The sequence below is a fragment of the Phoxinus phoxinus genome, assembly GCF_949152265.1.
Source record: "Phoxinus phoxinus genome assembly, chromosome: 24".
NCBI lineage: Eukaryota > Metazoa > Chordata > Actinopteri > Cypriniformes > Leuciscidae > Phoxinus > Phoxinus phoxinus.
In genome coordinates, this window is record NC_136899.1 from 10,757,684 (window position 1) to 10,776,985 (window position 19,302).

The 19,302-nt window shown below is 38.6% G+C and overlaps 2 protein-coding genes across 4 annotated transcripts in view; one reads left to right on the top strand and one right to left on the bottom strand.

Moving 5' to 3' along the window:
- The window catches only part of flt1 (fms related receptor tyrosine kinase 1), a 29,616-nt gene extending 28,031 nt beyond the window's left edge, over window positions 1-1,585 (top strand). The window contains exon 30 of one of the 2 annotated variants that reach the window (XR_013796339.1): window positions 334-467. Coding sequence is in view for 1 of the 2 variants with exons in the window: in XM_079601931.1 (XP_079458057.1) it covers window positions 334-451 (118 nt within the window). In the remaining variant the exon portion in view is untranslated. Of the gene's footprint in view, window positions 1-333 lie in introns of both variants that reach the window. The other variant, XM_079601931.1, reaches the window with a different exon arrangement.
- pan3 (poly(A) specific ribonuclease subunit PAN3) lies at window positions 1,494-18,682 on the bottom strand. 2 transcript variants are annotated; one of them, XM_079601932.1, is made up of 19 exons: window positions 17,990-18,485; window positions 17,232-17,276; window positions 16,113-16,234; window positions 15,901-15,970; window positions 15,734-15,804; window positions 12,840-12,984; window positions 12,378-12,631; window positions 12,190-12,294; window positions 12,019-12,076; window positions 11,512-11,673; window positions 11,266-11,382; window positions 10,736-10,837; window positions 8,487-8,652; window positions 6,691-6,778; window positions 6,220-6,359; window positions 5,502-5,631; window positions 4,760-4,824; window positions 4,503-4,641; window positions 1,494-3,376 (listed from the first exon to the last, which is right to left on the bottom strand). In XM_079601932.1, the coding sequence occupies exons 1-19, from the start codon at window positions 18,348-18,350 to the stop codon at window positions 3,236-3,238; spliced, it is 2,481 nt and encodes an 826-aa protein (XP_079458058.1). In that variant the 5' UTR covers window positions 18,351-18,485; the 3' UTR covers window positions 1,494-3,235. The 2 variants fall into 2 exon arrangements, with proteins under 2 accessions (XP_079458058.1, XP_079458059.1); XM_079601933.1 differs by lacking the exon at window positions 17,232-17,276 and having other exon boundaries at window positions 17,990-18,682.
- Between the last annotated feature and the right edge of the window lie 620 nt (window positions 18,683-19,302).

Genomic DNA, 19,302 nt, shown 5'->3' on the forward strand with positions numbered 1-19,302 from the left:
TTCTTGAGAAATCATAACATTATCCTTCAGAAAGCATAAAATGATTTTATAAATTCATAAAATCATAAATTACATTTTAAAATATTTAAAAATAGAAATCCATTATTTTAAATAGTTTATACCATTGTTTTTTAGTTTTTTTTGTTTTGTTTTTTTACATATTTTGATAAAATAAATTAAGTCTTGGTGAGCATAAAGAGCACATCTCTAAAAACTCAAACTTTTTGAATGGTGTATGTCAAAATGAATGTGAATAACAAACATTGAGTTTTATGTAATTAAATGTATGTAATTAGTTACATAAAATTAGATCACTGCCCTTTTGTTTTGCAGGTTATTCTCCAAATATCAAAACCAGCGGATGATGCTGCAGGGAAAAGTGCTGCCTTGTATGAACAGCGCCCCCTGTTGTCATCATAGAGAGGTGCTGCTCTCCCCCTCCAGACTATGAAGCTGCTCTCCTCTACCGCTGTTTCTAACTGTTAACAACACACCATCGAAGATCCATGACCACTCTTAAAAACACTGTTTATCTGGACTATTTTTGTTTTCACTGCCTTTTCGTGTTAGATACGTCCTGTCAGTATTTCGAATGAGTCTCTTATTCTTCTGAGATTCTCTGCACATCACACTTTTTAACAACTTTCATGAGTGTTTCTATATGGAAATGTTCATGTTAAAGGGATAGTTCACCCAAAATTAAAATTGTCATCATTTACTCTCAAGTTGCTCGAAACCTGTATGAATTTCTTGAACACAAAAGATTCTTTTTTAAAGAATGTTGGTTACCAGACAGTTGACTGAAGCCTACTATGTAAGTTAATGGCTATCGTCAACTGTCTGGTTACCAACATTCTTCAAAATATCTTCTTTTTGTGTGAAAGAAATTCATATACAACAATATGAGGGTGAATAAATGACAAATTTTTAATTTTTGGGTGAACTATCCCTTTAAGATGTTAATTGAGGTTTTCGGCAGTCCTGAAAATGTGCGGGATTTTCATTAATTATTTCTTGAACTACTGATAAGCAATCCACCTGTTTTTTGTTTTAAAACTCCTATCTCATTTACATACACTGTTTGAAACCTCTTTCATTTTTTTTAGTAGTCACAGAGCAGCTAATATTATTTATGAGCTAGTGCAATGCATTTTATACAATCACTGCTTGTAGGTACCAAATGTTAAACTGTAGAGCACAGTTCATGTGCTGAAAGCCATATGCTGGAAAAGTTCACCATAATTTATTTACATCAGTAACTTTATAGTAACTTCTAAAAAAATATTATGAGAACAGGATTTTTTTATATTGGTGGGGGGAATGTTAAAGGGAAATAAAACAACTGGGATCACAGAAAACACTTCTCACCCAAAAATAAATTCCCATACATACTTTCTGCCATACTTTGCACCATTCAAAACCATTCGGAGACTTGGTCTCTATGCTGCTTTTTCAGTGCTGATAGTTTTTGTCATTTAAAAAAAAAACACAAATGAATGTTATCTTTTATTAATCTTTATTAAAATACTGCTGTACACACAAATATTGCAAAAATGTGACAATAAACAAGAAGGGCATAAAACGTACTGGGATGGTGAAGGAGGATTTCATGTGTGAATGTGTATGCATGTCTGGAGTGCGTTCCACTGGAAGCTGGGTACATGATATGAGATTGCCTGTAAAAGGTGTGTGTGTGTGTGTGTGTGTGTGTGTGTGTGTATCAGAGAAGGATACAGGCTTGGCACCATGTTAACCAAGTAGTCTACTGATCAGTTAAAAAAAAATACATTATTGAACTCACAGCATCCTTTGCCTGCTGTATCCTGCACCCTCTCGGTCCAGTGTGGCACACCCAAATCTGTGCTGCAAGTCCCGCCTGTTCCTTGACTCACGGATTGGGCAGTCACCAATGACAGGTCAGACACATTCAGTCATTGGCATATTCCTGTCAGGGATCATCCTGAGCGAATTCCAAACTGTTGTCCGGATGTTGTCACATAATTTGTAGGTCAAATCATAGCTAAACAAAAACAAAACCAAGAGAAACCAATACAATCCCAACTCGGCCAACCGTCCTGCTGAGATTGGTCCACAGAGACCAAGTGAGGTGAGAAACATCCCATCATGCATCTCTGTACAACAACTTTGTGAGGAATGGGAATGACAGTAACAACACAATATGATATTCACTATATCCAAACCAATACTGAAGGAGAGCGGGAAAATGAGAACAAATGAGGGAAAAGAATGACGAAAAGGACAGAAACTTGTGATGCTCCACAACAGAGACGTAAGAAAGGGACATTCCACAAAGAGACAGAACTGGTTTCCCTTGCTAGCGTGGTCCAGTTCTTTGGTTCCTATCACGAAAAAAAAAAAAACAACAACAAAAATTCATCCTCTCAAAATCTGATTTCAAAAAGCATCCACAAAATGAAAAAGGTTGCGAAATTCTGAAATAAACGACAATTTTACACAGCAAGAGGCGAGAGCACCCCTTTGTCAGCGCCAGCAAACACCGTGAATCCCCCTCGACGGCACGCAACCAGTAACGTCCCCTCCCGCCTCCAATTTGGCCGATTTTTAAAGGAGTCATTACATCAGAGAAGGAGTGGTGGCCCGTTACTAATGCCACACATTCATAAGTGGTCTGTCTCATCAATTTGCCCAACCCAGTGGTTTGTCCCATCAGAGTTGAGGACCCTGCACACATGACCAGTGGTCTGTCCCAATTTGTAGTACCTCATTAAAAAAAAAAAAAGTGCGAGGATATGATGTGAGAAAAGAGCACTCTGTTTTACACCTATTTCATGTGTGAGGCCTCAGCCCTCAATGCACCCTGTGGGACACGCACGCACAATCACTTAAAAAGGAACTTAAAATGTTTAGTGCATCCTCCAAAGAAAGAAAAAAAAGAGAAAAAAAATTGAAATAAAAGCAGGAAGTAAAGAATCATTTTTTTGGACATTGTTCCCAAGTCTAAAAAAAAATCATCATTATTATCACAGCTCTCAGTTCAGTTCATAATTCTGCAGCTGTTGTTGTGAAAACTAAAAAAAATAAGCTTTAGAAAACAACTTTCTCTGGACAGAACAGTGTATCTGACTGGAGGTGAGCAACCAGCTGGCTCTGCCCTGGTTGTGAGATCATCATTCTGCACCTATGATTCCAGGCTGTAGTGCAATGTGCTCCGTTTCAGGCAGTTCCAGCCCACTCCTGTGGGGATGGATGGGTGTTACAGGGGGCCGTTAGTGGCGGCCTGCAGTTCCTGGAAGGTGCTCTCAAAGCAGCGCTTCAGGTCTGAGTAAGTCACCACAAGCACGCTCTTCTCATCCCGTGACACCAGACTGATCTTCTCCGGTACTCCAGCATCCAACTGACAGAAGAAATAAAGGTAGTTTGAGAGTAGTGTTGATTAAACTAGCACAGCTGAAGTGAAGGTTCCCAAAAAATTACAATTATGGGTCAATGTCGAATAAGATGGTCCATGGTGAAGAATAAGAAAAATATTTAAAGGGGTGGTAAAATGCCATTTTCACAAGATGTATATAAATCTCTGATGTCCCCAGAGTGTGTGTGTGAAGTTAACACAAAATACTCCACAAATAATTTTAAATAGCATGTTAAAGTTGTCACTTTTTGAGGGTTTGCAAAAATGCACCGTTTTGTGCCTGGCCCTTTAAATGCAAATGAGCTGCTGCAGAGGGCGGGGTTTCAAGAGATTGTGTGTGTTAGCAGCTGCAAGTACCTCACGCAAACACACACTAAAATGACAGAAACTGTTCTGCCTTTAATGTTAAAACGGAGTCAGACAAAGATGGAGAGACTCAAGAAGAAGTGACAACATGTAGAAGCAACAGGACATCTCTGAATGGTTAGTTGATGAATTTATGTAGCTGATGTGGAGTTAACTATCTTCAATTAGGATATTCTGTCATGATAATCTATAAATCGCTCGTATAGGAACTGTTGTGAGATGCACACAGAGTGACTTTCGATTGCATGTAAAAAAATTGGATGCTAAAGTTTGAGCTGACTCACAAATGTACTCTTATACAACAACTTTTCCTCTTCTCAACATGGACTGCGTGTTCCCAGGGTGGGGTTTATGTACATTTTAGGGTTGCTGATGTCACTAACCCGGGAGGAATGTCATGTAGTCCCTACCAGCCGTTTGTTGTAGTCCTTTGCTTTGAACTTTGAGCGTTGTAACTTTGCAGATGTTGTTTATAATCAAACAGCAACATTACACACTAACTAAAGTTAGAAAAGTGAAATCACACTTTACCACCCCTTTAAAATGTGACAAGAAATGTACTGACTGTATTCATGTTGCTTTTGAAAAACCTTTAGATTATTTTCAAGAAAAGTTTGATTTTCAAGAAAAGTGAAATGTTTTTGAGTCACAGCACATTTTACAATCTGAACTATATATATAAATCAGACTGATCTCATTGGCCACTTGCCCAACATTTAACATGAGCTCCAATACACAGACTCACCTTATTGAGACAGGACACAATGTGGCTGAGGTCGATCCAGGGCGTGCCCGTCTCTGTTACCTGGTGGAACAGGTGATCTCTGAAGAGCTTCAGCAGGTAACGGTCACCAGTCTCAGACCATGTTGGGTCCTTCTGGAACCTGCAATAATTAAAATTCAATGTTAAAGTAAACCATTTTGGAAGCGTTTTGTAAAAGGTTGCCATTTCAGAAAGGTTTCAAGTGAACTCAATATTTTAGTTGTAATAAAAACCCTTACTCTGGCCTCTCGTTGATCGTTCCCAGTTTTGCCAGGAGGCGGAACAATCGTCCATTTTGAACCTCCTGCAAAATAAAAATGCAACATTTTGGGAAAACGAAAAATTTGGTTATATTGGGTTTGTGCAAGTGAGACTTCACAGAATGAAAAGGGAAGTTAGAGAGGAAACCAGGTCATATTTAAACCTTTCTGCGTCACATTTGCTCACACACCAAATGCAGCACAGCACTAAACAGATGCAACAAACACGGCACTGTTTATAAAGGCCATTCTCATGAAGAAAAAGGAGTTAAATGCAACAGTGTGTAGCAGGGTGGTCAGAAATGTCTTCACACATCTGATATGAGTAAATAAAAGGAGGAAAGCAGAAGAAAGAATTGCTGAAAATATTTTGGACAGTTTCAGCTATCACACCACCTCCCATCTCTGGTTTGACCTCAGCATATTCTAGATAATGGCATACTAGGTAAACCATATAGCCTGGTCTGAAAGGGTGTTTCTTTTTGTTTCCTGCACTGCTATTGAGCCTACAGCCTAGTTGTGAGTGAGACAAGATCAAAAAGTGAGAGAAACAAAATATGACACATACAGCATGACTAGTGTAGTCCAATTTAAGTAAAATTAAAGGGTACTTCGCTGGAAATTGGGCTTTCAATAAAACTTGGCTGCCTATGCAGTAGAAATGCCAAAAATATTCTGAAACTGGTGCTACCCGACTAGAGAAAATATGTATGAGTAGTACCTTGGCCAAGTCCTCCTCAATGACATCGTTCCTCATTTGCGAGGCATCAAGTTGAGTGTAAAATCGTGCTCCAATCATGGGCATAATGTCATTGACGCTGCGCAGACGGCTCTGTTCTGACAGCAGGTACCTGAATATTGAAACACGACCAAAAAAATGGTGCATTAGTTTGAATGTGGGGCCACAAGTGTGTATTATTAGAACAACGTAATTATTAAATGTCTCACAATTAGGGGTGTAACGGTTCACAAAATTCACGGTTCGATTCGATACGAGACAGTGGTGTCACGGTTCGGTATGTTTTCGATACAGTAAAAAGAAAGAAATTTCCTTGACTTTTAATTTATTTCAAAAAATATATTATTTTTAAAAAAGGGTGAGTGTCGCTTGATCAAGATCGGCTCGCGCTGACGTCAGCGCTGCACTGACATTGGTCCAAACTGATAAACTGTCCGTGAAGCATGAAATAATGAGTAGCGCAGTTTCGTTCCACTTGTTGGGCAACGTTGTGGTGACAGCGCGACTGCTAAAAAAATTTTGGTCGCACCGAATCGTTCGGTTTGTAATGCGTACCAAACCGAAAGCCTCGTACCGGACGGTTCAATACGAATACGTGTATCGTTACATTACGAATACGTGTATTGTTACACCCTTAGTCACAATATAACCACTTTGTTTTAGTCAATAAAATGTGTGTGAGAAAGAGATAGAGGCCCACAGAATGAGGTTCTTGAGGTCAGATGAGTAGTTGATTGACACCAGCTCCATGGCCTTCTGCAGATTCTCTCTCTGAATGCCAGCTAGAGAGTTACAAGCCAAGGCCAACACCACCTTCCCCAGGGAGATAAGATCTGCTTGCTGATGGACACAAAGAGGAACAGCAACTGATGAAACTAAGAGTTTAGACCCAAAGTGTAAAACGACCAGCACAACAATGACAATTCGGCTTTTCCATCACAGGAATAAATTACGTTCTAAAATATATTAAAAATACATTTTATTTTATGATAATTTCACAATATTACCATAATTTGAGATTTCTTTCAATAATAATAATTAAAAAAACAATGATCCAAAACATTTGAACGATAGTTTATGTAACAAAACATTAATAAATACAGATACGCAGTCAAGAAATGTATGTGATGGGCATAACACTATGTTTGGGTGTAAAGGACATGTACAGTACCTGGTACTGGGGCATTAGCGCCAGGTGGTTGGTCTGACTATTGTCAAATGTTAAGACATCAAACATTCCTACACAGTTGACTCGTAACCTACGGAGAAACAACAGACATTTAGCAACGTTTGTGTTTGCATGTCTTTATTTGTGCAAACTCTGCTCAGAGAAGCAAATTAACAGGTAGTGTGTAATAAAGGAACACCAAAAACAATCTTAAAGTGAACTTCTCCATTCACTATTTATGGATAGAAAATAGGGGTCCCACAGAACACTGACTGATCTGTGGTTTGACTGTCCTTAATTTTAGAAGTCTTCTCAAAAAGAGTCTTTAGTTCATTAACCAGTTATTGTTTGAATGATTAGGTCAGTAGTTCAGGTTTTGGCTGGCCCACTTTTTCTTGCAAGAAATATTGTAGTGAACAGCACATTCCAGGGCCAAGTTTATGGCCAGACCCCTCTCTGTCTGTAACAGTGGACAAAAGTTTGCTACATTTAGATTGGATCTTGGTGGACTAAGACAAACAAACTGTCCAACGCCATCAGATTAAGATGCTAGGACAACAGCCAGACACCTCTTTGAGGGCAAGAAGACATTTAGTACCAAGCCTGGGAAGGACAGGACTTCTCATTGGTCCACATACAGTTTCTGTCCTTCACCCATTTAGATGTTGGCCTGTGACTGCCATAAAAACTCTTGCAGCAGCAGCAGATAAAACAAAGAAAAACCACAATGATCCATCCAAATCTATTCATAACTATGTTTTGAAACCTTTAAACTGATGTAAACAACACACATCCATTTCAAACTTATTCAGAGAAATAAGTATTCTCAGTGCCAGCTGTTTGTAATGCAATATCCAGCAGACATTTTAATATTTCCCCATCTTGTTTGAACTCGGTTTAGAATTCAGAATGGTATTCTGGTGGTGGTTCGGAAAGTGAGAAATGCATTGGTAAAATTTTCTAACTGTGTGCTTTATGCAAATGAGTTCAATATGAGGGCTTTCCTGTAGCTCAGTGGTAAGAGCATTGCGTTAACAACGCAAGGTTGTGGGTTCGATCCCAGGGGATTGCACATACCTTTGTATAAATGTATAGGATAATGCAATGTAAGTCGCTTTGGATAAAAGCGTCTGCCAAATGCATAAATGTAAATGTAAATATGGGAAAGAAGGGTGGGCCACACTTTGATGTCTGTGATGCAGAGGCCAATCGCAGCACTGGAATGGAGAAGCACCAAATTGCAATCTGCTCCTCATTGTAATGGGATAAAGGTACCCTGTCAACAGACCCTCCTTGTTCCAAGTCTGTGCTTAAAGGATGAGACATAACAGATACACCGTTCTGAGTCCCAGCCTGCAAAGCAGAGACATAACATATATACCGTTCTGGGTCTCAGTACGTTAAGGGGAGCCATTAACAGATATGACCATGTTCTGAGCCTCCAGTCTGGGAGGAAAGAGACATTAACAAACACTACGTTCAGAGTTTTAGTCCAGCGGGAAAGTATATCGACTACAGAACGCCCCAAGTCTCCATGCTAGAGAGACAAAAGCGGATTGACCAAGGTCTGAGTGTCTGGCCCAGTGGGGCAGAAGACACACAGAGACATTTGCAACAAGGTTAAGCTCAGTAGAGCAAACCTTCACTTCAAGGTATCTTCGTCTGCGTGTCCTGTAAAATCCTTTAAACATTTGCTAAACAACTGCCAGACATTTCTGATTTTAAATAATTTCAAACACATTCAACTGATGCCCAGCAGTTACATGAATATAGTTCTGGTTTAATTGAGTAATATGTACCGTGTCTTTCCAGTGATCAGGATCTTGCTAGGGTCCATGACCCTGCAGGCCAGCCCAGCTGTGTGAATGGTACGCAGTGCCGAGCTCAGCTGGACGATGTAGGCCCAAATCAGAGACTCCGGTAACAGGCCCGCATGTTGCCGTGGAGGAGGGAGCTCATGCTGCCCTAATAAAAAAATAAATGAATAAATAAAATTTAAATAATTAAAATTAAAGCAGGCATTGTGTAGGCGCTGTGTAAACATGATGCTTATTGTAGTTCTAGACTAAATGTGATCATGCATTTACTCATCTCACTTGCACAAAAACAGATTCAGTGTTCCTAAAAAGGATTAAAAACAGTGAAACAAACTCCGAATATTTTGCAAACCTGTAATAATTACGTTAAATAATACAAATATACTTTATGCATTTAATCTCACTTTATTAACCAATGTCTTTGCAGCTGATCTTCGATGATCTAATTAAACCATACTACATGACAAAAATGACTTTAGTTTAGATAAACATTACATTTGCATAATTTTATTTTTATTATTGCTGAAGTAAGAGTGCTAAACTTCCCGATCGTATTCTTCTGCAATCCAGAATTAGCCTGGCTACGCCCTCCTACGTATTTTTAGTTTTAAACTTCAACCGAGTACCCACCTACAAGGAAGTTAACGCTTGTCAATGGAGAGTGGCCAGACTCTGTACAAATGAAAAGTAAGAGAGTCTGGTAGGACCAGGCTAATCCAGAATGGCAGCACAGCTGTAAAATTAGTTTGAGCTGCGCCCTCTACTGTACAGATGTGAAAAACAAGCCCAGCACAGGTGAGGAAAAAGTATTGCAAAAGTATTTATGCAACTAGTAACTTTTTAGGTAGTAATGCAATATTGTATGCAACATTACTTTTAAACATAATTTTCACCAACACTGATTATAAATACATAATTAAATTTACATTGGAACAAGCAACACATTCAACGAAAACCCTGTGATCGTATGGTAGCTGACAAATAAACATGGGCATTAAAACTTTCAGCGCCAAGGTTTTCGATAAAAGTTTTATATATATACTAGGGCTGTCAAGCGATTAAAATATTTAATCGCGATTAATCACATTAATGTCATAGTTAACTCGCGATTAATCGCACATTTTTATCTATTCTAAATGTCTCTTGATTTCTTTTTGTCCCATTCTTTTTTCTCATTTTAACGCTCTTATCAACATGGAAAAGTAGATCGGCTTGCTTTGTGCAAATGTTTTTTTTTTTAAACAACAACATTGGCATATACTGTGTTCAATTTCACACTAACATTCTCACTTTGAGCAAATAATCTCTCACACAATGTAACACTGTCCATCAATAAAAGGGTGAAAGAAATACTGACGAGTTCACAACGACAAAACACACAGATCACTTTGGTCTTGTCAATTGAACCATTTGGCAACTTTTTAAAAGTAAACTTTCCATTCAGAATCTTATTGGCATCCATTTCGGCGTCTCGCGCTCATCATTCATCCACTCAAAACGTAACGTTAAAGGGGGTCGCACACCAGACGAGAAGCGCAGCGCCTCGTATTTAAAATTCGAACACATTATTCTCTATGAGTGTACACACACCGGCGGCGCCATTCGGCGTTTTTATTGCTGGCCTCAAACTGAGAAAGTGCGCGTCCGATGAGCGAAACAAGTTGTCCTAGACGCGGCTCTGCGCTGCGCTTCTCGTCCACTCTTTGGCCGGCTCGCAAGCCCAAACAAGTGTGTGCGGCGTGCCTGTTGTTTTGTTTCTGGTCTAGCTAGATCCGGTGTGGTGTTGTAGTTTTAATAACGATACTAGTTGTTGCAAAAGCATGTGAAAAAAACTACAAAGTTTGCTAGGCGTTAATCTCGCGATAAAAAAATTGACGCTGTTAATAACGCGTTTAACGGACAGCCCTAATATATACACTAATAAGTGTATATCTTTAGCTGTTGTGACTGGTGTTTGGTTTGAGGCTGCACTGTAGTTAATGCAGCCGTATGCGCTGCAGCTGTTTATAGCTAAACGTCATCCCTGGGTTTTGCTTCCTCTGCCAGTCTTGAGCTTGCAGGTACTGAACCTACCTGAGAAAGGATCGGTTTCAACCACTCCTTCCTCTTTCCTCGCTACATGTTCACAAAGACGCAACTGCCACCAGACATTTGACATGCTCTGCAAATAACGGCTGTATCCTCACACACACACACAAACCGAAACAACAGAGCAAAAAAAAAAAACTCACCCCACTTTCTTTTTGTGAAGTAAGAATCCGCTGCCGGATCATTGAAGTGCCTGCTGAACATGGTCTCCGCCCCCGCATGGAAGTCATAGGAGAACACCAGTGCTGTGGAGGGCAGACGTGATTCATATATAAAAAGTCTCTAAAAGGATCAATGACAATTTTGTTTAAAACACATATGCTTTAACAACGTTTAAAAAAAACTTGTATAATATTTTTCTAAGTATTACTATTAATATGCATTAATAAATGAATAAACATTTGTGTTCTAATATTTTTTAAAGAAACTACCAGTACTTACGATTTTTTTTCTTTATTATGAAACATAAGAGATAATTTTTAATTAATTAAAAACGCCTCACAGCAAAGCTGTAATCAAGACAAAGTATGGTTGAATTGCATTTTTAATGTATTTTTTAAATGAAAAAATTTGCATCATTTCATTGACATTAAGTGGAGAAACCAAAAGCTGTTCTGCACAATAGTTTGGATATGCACATGCCCAGTCATATAAAAAGCAAACTTATTCGTACAGTGGTCTCCAAATGCTTTGGTGGTGAAGACCTCTCGGAGGGTCACAGTATTGGAGTGCTGAATCTTCTTCCACATGTCTACCAGCATCATACACTTGGTGTTGACCAGCCTGAAGCCTGTGAATGCATAAAAGTAATTTCCAAAGTTATACGCGAGTACTAAACAAAAAAATTAGGTGTGCCACCACTTGCTCTACAGGAAAATCTCTAGAGGAATTGCTGTAGATAAAATACTTAATGCCTCACCTTGTATCCTCCTGAGGCAGTAAGGCAGGTCATCTTTGCTGTTGACTGCCTTGTAACAGGAAGTGATGTAACTGAAATTGCTGGTTTTCTGAAGACGGTTGGGTGGGGGAAGGGGTTCCAGGGGAAAGAGGCTGTGGTAACTGTCTACCTCAGATGGCACTCCTAAAGGGGAGAGGGAACAGCCGACTTAAACAACACACCTGTACTCACTCACTGCAAATTTCATACTATTCAAACATACTGCAAAAAAAACAAAAACAAAAGGATTTTATGTGGATATGGGTATAGATATGGATGATGACAGTTGGATAACCATGTAGATGCTTTTCAAAACAATCAAAATAAAGACCGACAGAGAAAAGGATGTGGTTTTCTTCTCAGACAGCAGGTGAATCCAGATGCGCGGTCCACAAAACAGACATTATAACTGAACAGTTGATAGGTTGTCCATTAAAACAAAAACGATGTTAACATATCATGCTAACAGAAGACAAACCACATCCTTACCAGTGTTCTCAGACTGATCTATCTGTGCCATCGTTATCAAATGCCTGTTAATCAGCTCCTACAAAAAAAGACAAACATAGGTGTTACAATAAATAAGTGAAAAAAATGACAACAAATCACCAACTTCTAGACAACACTGGCTAACACATGAGGGCAGAAATGGCAGATTACCTGTCGGAGTTCGTCAGCCATAAAGAAGGATGGCGCGTTGGCTTTTGGCTGCATGTATGCCACATGAGGTGCCGTTTGTGGATACATGTGATACGTAGGGAACACCTGAAAATAAAAAATAAAATAAAAAAAAATCAGGTAAAGACAATAATAGTGCACAGCAAACTCCTGATTTACGTGGACCATACCATTCCAGCCAAGGGAGCAGGGGTGTTATCGGTATAGAAGTAGGTTGTCCCGCCTACAGTCTCCTTTTGAATTACATGGGCTCCACCTCCCGGGTCAGACGCAGTGGTGGGCACCATGTAATTGGCTGGGTTGGGGTTGGGGTTGGGATTGGGATTGGGATTGGGTGTATGGCTGCGCCGCCGCGGGGCTGGGGAGGTGTGAGGGGTGATTTTGGGGGAGTGGAGAGGCGATGACCCAGCAGAGAGGGACATACCTGTCCAAGAAACCACACATTAAAGCTTGATTAAAAACAGATTCACAAAAAAGAGACCACAACCTAACCTAAAAGATCATACACATTAAAAGACTGAATAGAAATACAAAGCATAAGATAAGACGTGTTAAGCAAGACAAAAACAGAAAAAAAAAGAAAGAAAGAAAAAAGTCAGAAGACCGGGTGGTTTTTTGGTAAAGTCACTGACCAGGTGCAAGAGCAGCCGCCGTGGAGCTGCTCAGGCCAGGATGAGGGAAGATGGGGGAGGCGAATGCTGGCACGGTTGTCTGAGATATGGAGGCCATTCGTGGGGCCCCTTTAGGGACGAATTCACTAGCTGTGGGGTTAGGAGCCTGCAAAAGAACCACAGATATAAACAGAACTGTAAGTTAAGAAAGTTTTTCCCAAGTTAGGGACGTGCAATGCAACATTTTCTTCAAAATCAACTAATGTCTTTAGGAACTCCTGTATACTTAGGCTGGTTCCTGACTCATTACTAATCAGTTTTCAAACTGGGTTCAGGTTATTTATTTATGATAAATTTAATTGCAATAAATAAATGGATTAAAATAAAAAATATATAATAAAAAAATAATTTCATAAAATAAATAATTGATTAAAATAACAATAGAAACTAAATATTATTTTTTTAAATGACACATTTATAATATATATATTTTTAATAATATTAACTGGGTCTTTATAAATAAAAATGCATAAACTGTCTTTTAAATTTTAGGACGGTGGTGACTGGTCCCTCGCATGAGTATTATAATATTTGGGGCAACTAAAAGATTGAACTTAGGGGGTGTTTACTTAAGATGTGTTCTTGCATTCAAAAACAACCAGATAGAGTGGAACAGAGCACAAGGGTCTGGAGAAATGTTTTTACCTTGACAGATCATTTTAAAATGCAATGAAAGACACAATTAAATGGCAACTGATCTCTGTATAAATGTATGTGGCTGTAGCATGACTGCGCATTAAACCTTTATGGTACGGAGATTTCTACTCTTTTCCTTGTTATTCAGAAAAAACAAAACAATATATTGCACTATGGGAATTAAAAGGGCATGGCTTAAAGGAGAACTCCGGTCAACACGAGTTTCAGAGTGAACATGAGTGAATCTGACTGCAGGAGATGTGAAAGATATGAATAAAAATGATGTTATATCAGCCAGCGCACATACCTGTATTTAGTTCCTGTTTTCGGTCGAAGTCCAAAGTAGTCGATTGTCGAGTTCACGCGCGTGATCTAAATAACTAAACCTATGCGCGTCAACTCGACAATCGACTACTTTGGACTTCGACCGAAAACAGGGACTAAATACAGGTATTTGCGCTGGCTGAAATAACATCATTTTTATTCATATCTTTCACATGTCCTGCAGTCAGATTCACTCGTGTTCACTCTGAAGGAATCACTCAACATGGCTGGGCACTTGTAATGACACATCAAGGATGATAAGAGAAATAAAAGCAGGTTTAAAACGTGCCCCATTCAAGTCAATAGGGTGCAAATTTTAAAAAGAGGATAACACGGTGTAGGCAACACCGATTTTTGTCGTTGTTCTCTGTATTGACAGCACTCCAAATTTACTAAAAATTGAGCTCAATGTTAAAATTTACCGGAGTTCTCCTTTAAGGTAGCCAATGATGTGCTGTTTTTAAGTCAAATGACATTTGAATGTCCCTCCAAAACCCTTTCCCACTGTCACCCTCACACAGAAGACACCTGTTGAAGTGCTCCAGAAATTGCTCTATTACCTAATTTCTAAACACCTCTTCTCAATGGGGATTTTTTTTGCAGCATCTTTGATAAGTAATTTAGATATTTTTATTCACAAATCAACTTTGTCTAACATGGTTTTACTGGGGGGAAAAATCAATGTTTCCATATGGCAACGCTGTACCACAATGTAATTGCAGTAATGTATTTCCCCATTGGGATTTTTATAGATAGTAGCATCAACAATATGATTGCAGTTATTTATTTATTTGAAGTGTTTATTGTAGTATAGTTGTATTTATTTATAAATAAATAACAAAATGATTTCTTCTTTCTAGAAAATTAATACAGCAATATTTTACGGAAAGGGTATTAGGAAGAGTGCAGAGTGCTCTTCCATGTGATAAGAGTGAGGATGATTTAGCCAAATGACAGGGAATGGTAGGGATTAAATGATAGGGATCTACCGGTACTTATTTTTGGTTTGCATGAATTTCAAGTGTATCAATCTATCAATTTCTTAAAGAAATGTGCATTTAAATAGAAAAGAAAATAATAATTTTACAGAAAAACTATTTTTTGTCCATTTTCCATTGTGGTACATAGCAACATTTCCCAAAGTACCCCCGCAAAAATATTTTTTGATTTGCATGATTGAAGCCATTTCATGTAATAACTTATTTGAAAAAATATTTCATGGTTAGAACCTTCGGATGAGATGTTAAGGTTAAAACAAGGTCCTCCTGACTCTCTGTGGTCATTAAAAATCCCAGGATGTCCTTCGAAAAAAAGTAGGGGTGTAATCCTGGCCAAATTTGCCCCTTGGCCTCTGTCCATCATGGCCTACTAATCATCCCCATATACTAATTGGCTTTGTCACTGTCTCCTCTCCACCAGTAAGCTGGTGTGTGGTGGGCGTTCTGGTGCAATATGGCTGCCGTCGCATCATCCAAGTGGATGCTGCACATTGGTGGTGGTTGAGGAGATTCCTCCCTTCTGTGTAAAGCGCTTTGAGGTCTCAGATAAAGCGCTATATAAATGTAACGAATTATTATTATTATAACAATGCATACCATAGAGGGTTAATTCTGAGGAAACTTAGTTTTTCCTGTGCAAACTGACTAAAAGTTATAACACAGAATACTGTGAGAGTATAATTATCCAAGTACTTCTACCGTTTATGTTTTTTAAAGTTACTAATCAACAAGTCAGTTTTTGGATGACTAGTCTGACCCAAAATTTAAGTAGCATGAAAATTTTTAATTTTCTTATGCCTTCTCAAAAGATGTTAGAAATACAGGTGATTCTTGCATCAACAAAATAGTATACCCAGTCACAACATTAACAGCATAACTGACATATTAAACACTCACTTTTCTCCTTTGTGATATGCTCAAAGGACCAAAATCACTGAAGAGAGATGATGTTGGGGAATTTACTGGATCTAAAAAGTGGAGTGGATGCATAAAAAATAGGTTTTTAAATCTTACCACAACAGCTTAATTGCCAAAACAAAAATTTCAAACAACTTTTATCACACCATGTGTGCTGTGGCTGAAGCTCTTGGCATCGTTCAGCAGACTTGGAGAACTGCTACTGCTGGTCATTCTCTGAAAACACAAGCAACCATCAAAATGTGAAGTGTCCTATTATGAATCTCCATTGTGTCCTCAACTTGACAGACCCAGTTGCTAGTATCATATATTGGTTTCCTGTGTATTACCACACATAGTCACTAGTGGTTTAAGTTACCTGCATCATTGAATATTTTGACTCTGCTGGGCCTCCAAACCCATTAACTCCAATAAAAGTGCTGCTGAAGTATGAGTTGGTCAGACTGGCATCATTCAAAGCACCTCCCTCCATTCCGGGGACTGCAATAAAGCAAACATGTATGTGAACCCTTTGTGTTTACAACATCTTACTCAAAGTCCCATGTAAACCTTTTTCAAACTAAATAAATCATTTAAAATATTGGTTGCTTCGGTATACGTAATTTTAACACGGTAAGTGTTTAAAAAGATTACTGTGCTCTACTAAAAGCAAGTTCCATAGAATTTATCCTGAATACAAAAACAAGGTTTAAGGAGCCGCTGGAAATAATTTCTTACTTTGTGAAAATGTGCTCTCAGACATAAGCAAATCATATAAAGTGCCATCAAAACACTGGCAAACAAAATGCTTGCTATTATATATTACAAGATATTTCAATCTTGCATGTGGACAATGGCAGGTTCCTTCCTATGGCAAGCCATTTAACATGTATCCCTTAAAACTAGGGCTGGGCCCTAATAGTTGACGAGAAGAGGCTTGTTCAGCAAAGAAAAATGAAGACCTACACTAGAGATTAATTTGGTGCAGAAAGCCAAAGCTTTTGAAAGCATTTAAACCCGAGCAAATATAAATGATACATCTAGATGACAGCATCAACCAAGATGGAATAGTTTGCTGCTTGGGTAAGTTATTTAAAATCAAATAGGTCATACTGATTTTGTTCTGCCACTGCCATTTTTTTATATAGGCCTAAATGTACAACTTTATTTCAGAAAACAGTCATTTTTACTGGTCAATCTGTAAAAATTTACCAACTCAGCAACCATTATGCACATATGCTGTAATTTTGCATTATACAGGTCATGCAAAAGTAAAATGTTGATGATTATGGCTTACAGCTTATGAAAACCCCAAATTCAATATCTCAAAAAAATTTGAATGTTACATTAAATTAATACAAAAAAGGATTTTAAATACAGAAAAATCCGCTGTTCACTGTCTATGATAGAGAAGTCTCTGTCGCTAATTTTCTTTGATCTGTGTGCTGTCCTGATGTGTTGGCTTACGTTAAATTTACTAACTGGTTTTGTGTCATACCTTTTGCAACCAGGCCAGTTATCACCATATTTCGCTGAAATGTACCTGTACACAAAATGTACCCGATTGTGTAATGAAGCAATTATTTGTAATGAGGATTTGCATTTTGTTTTATTTTGGCGACAACTCTCAAACTCACTGTGCTGATTGCTTGTTGTCTTTCTTGTCAAAGGTAACTTATGCAGACAGTACTATAAAATAGGGAGGTGAGCAAGGCTGAATTTTATTTCTCCCCTGACTAATCATGGCTTAAATGAACGACTAACAGTTGACAATGAAAATATTTAGTTGGGGGCAGCCCTACTTAAAATTAACAGACAAACCCTGGTAGTAGTGCCTAATAATGACTATTTACATGTGAAACAGTTAAACAAAACAGTAAAAGCTGGATTAAAAAAAAACTGGATTACTACAATAACACGAAATACTGGTTTGTTTTAAAGGAATAAATGTAAAAACGGCTTGCCATACCTTCTAGTTTTTAAAAACTAGACAATTTATTCATTTTTTAAAAACATTTTGGAACCAGCAAAAACCGCACAGAGCATTAACTAAACGCCTTCGTGGTGTTTGTTCAAGTATTTTAGCCTTTCGTTTAAAAGTGCTTGCGCGCTGTAGAGTAACATGTTGAATTTCCCGTGTTGTTTTGGTGGCGAGAGCTAGGCCCGCGCTAAAACCACGGCCTCGATTTAGACAAAAGCCGCCGTGTAGTAACAACAACAGAGAACAGTATACACTAGGCCTCAGTACAAACTTACTGGACAACAGCTGTCCCTCTAATGCTGTTCCCGCGGGACCGAGAGAATCGTTCTTTTTGGGAACGTTCGCAGGAGCGCCACTGGCCGCACTCCCTCCAAGCACGTATCCCGCCGCCGTCACTGCTCCACCGGCCAGAGATAAAGACACGGGGCTTCCTCCTCCTCCTCCTCCTCCTCCAGCACCTGTACTACCACCGTGCAGAGAAAGGCTCGACATGGACGGGTCCTCGTGTAGAAACTGGCATTCATCTCCGTAAAAACAAGTCTTGTCTTTCGCGTAATAACGACAGAATTTCACTTTCACTCCTGGTATTCCGACACCCCCGAGCGGAGCAGCTGAAGCTGGGAGTCCACTGTTCATGGCACCGCTGCTGCTGCTGCTCCCGCCGGAAGAGACTTGCACATAGAGCGAAGTTTAGCAGCAGTATATTATAAAACACTTGAAAAACAACGAGCACCTTACTGGACTTTTAGCAATAAAATCAGCCTCCTCATCGAGCCAGATCACTAGTCATAAAGAGCCATACTTTTGTTGCCATGCACTGATACTCGTTGTCGGGGTCCATAGCTGGCCTACTAGTCCATCAGCCTGGCGTTTGGCTGAGATCATGCTGTTGTTGTTGTCTTCTGTCTACACTTGTTCAGCTAAGCGCTAATAGCTCTGCTGTGCATGCTGGGTACAACCAGGACTGCAGTTCACATAAGGAGTCAGCAGGGGATTGATTTAAATCATAAAACACTTATTACAATCATTGATAGTATATTAACATTTAGCCTAAGACGTTTAGAGTGTTGGTGTTGCATTTTGAGCTTGAGTGTTTAAAGCAGATCATTTTACTTTCCACTTTTCATTTTTAACTCAAAAATAAATATATTTTTTAAATAATTTGGTATTTGTATCAATTTGATTTTCAGGCTTACATAATTATTTATCTCCATACATTTACTACTATTATTATTATGCAACTAATGAAATAGGAAATGTCTATAATACCATTAATTCATAGAGACATTGTTCATTAACATTTATTTCCCCCAGAATAAATTATATTTAAATGTTTTATTGTATCTGCTTAATTAAATGTTACTATATTTAAGAGAGTTGTAACGTTAATGTCCTCTATTTAAAGATTGAGAACTTAAAAATAAAGAATTTTGCTTTGCACTTTATATTCTCTCTCTCTATCTCTCTCTCTCTCTCTCTCTCTCTCTCTCTCTCTCTCTCTCTCTCTCTCTCTCTCTCTCTCTCTTTAGGGCCAAATGAAGGTTACTTTGTTTTTGTGTTTTATTCAAATAAGCTAAGTCTTCTTTTT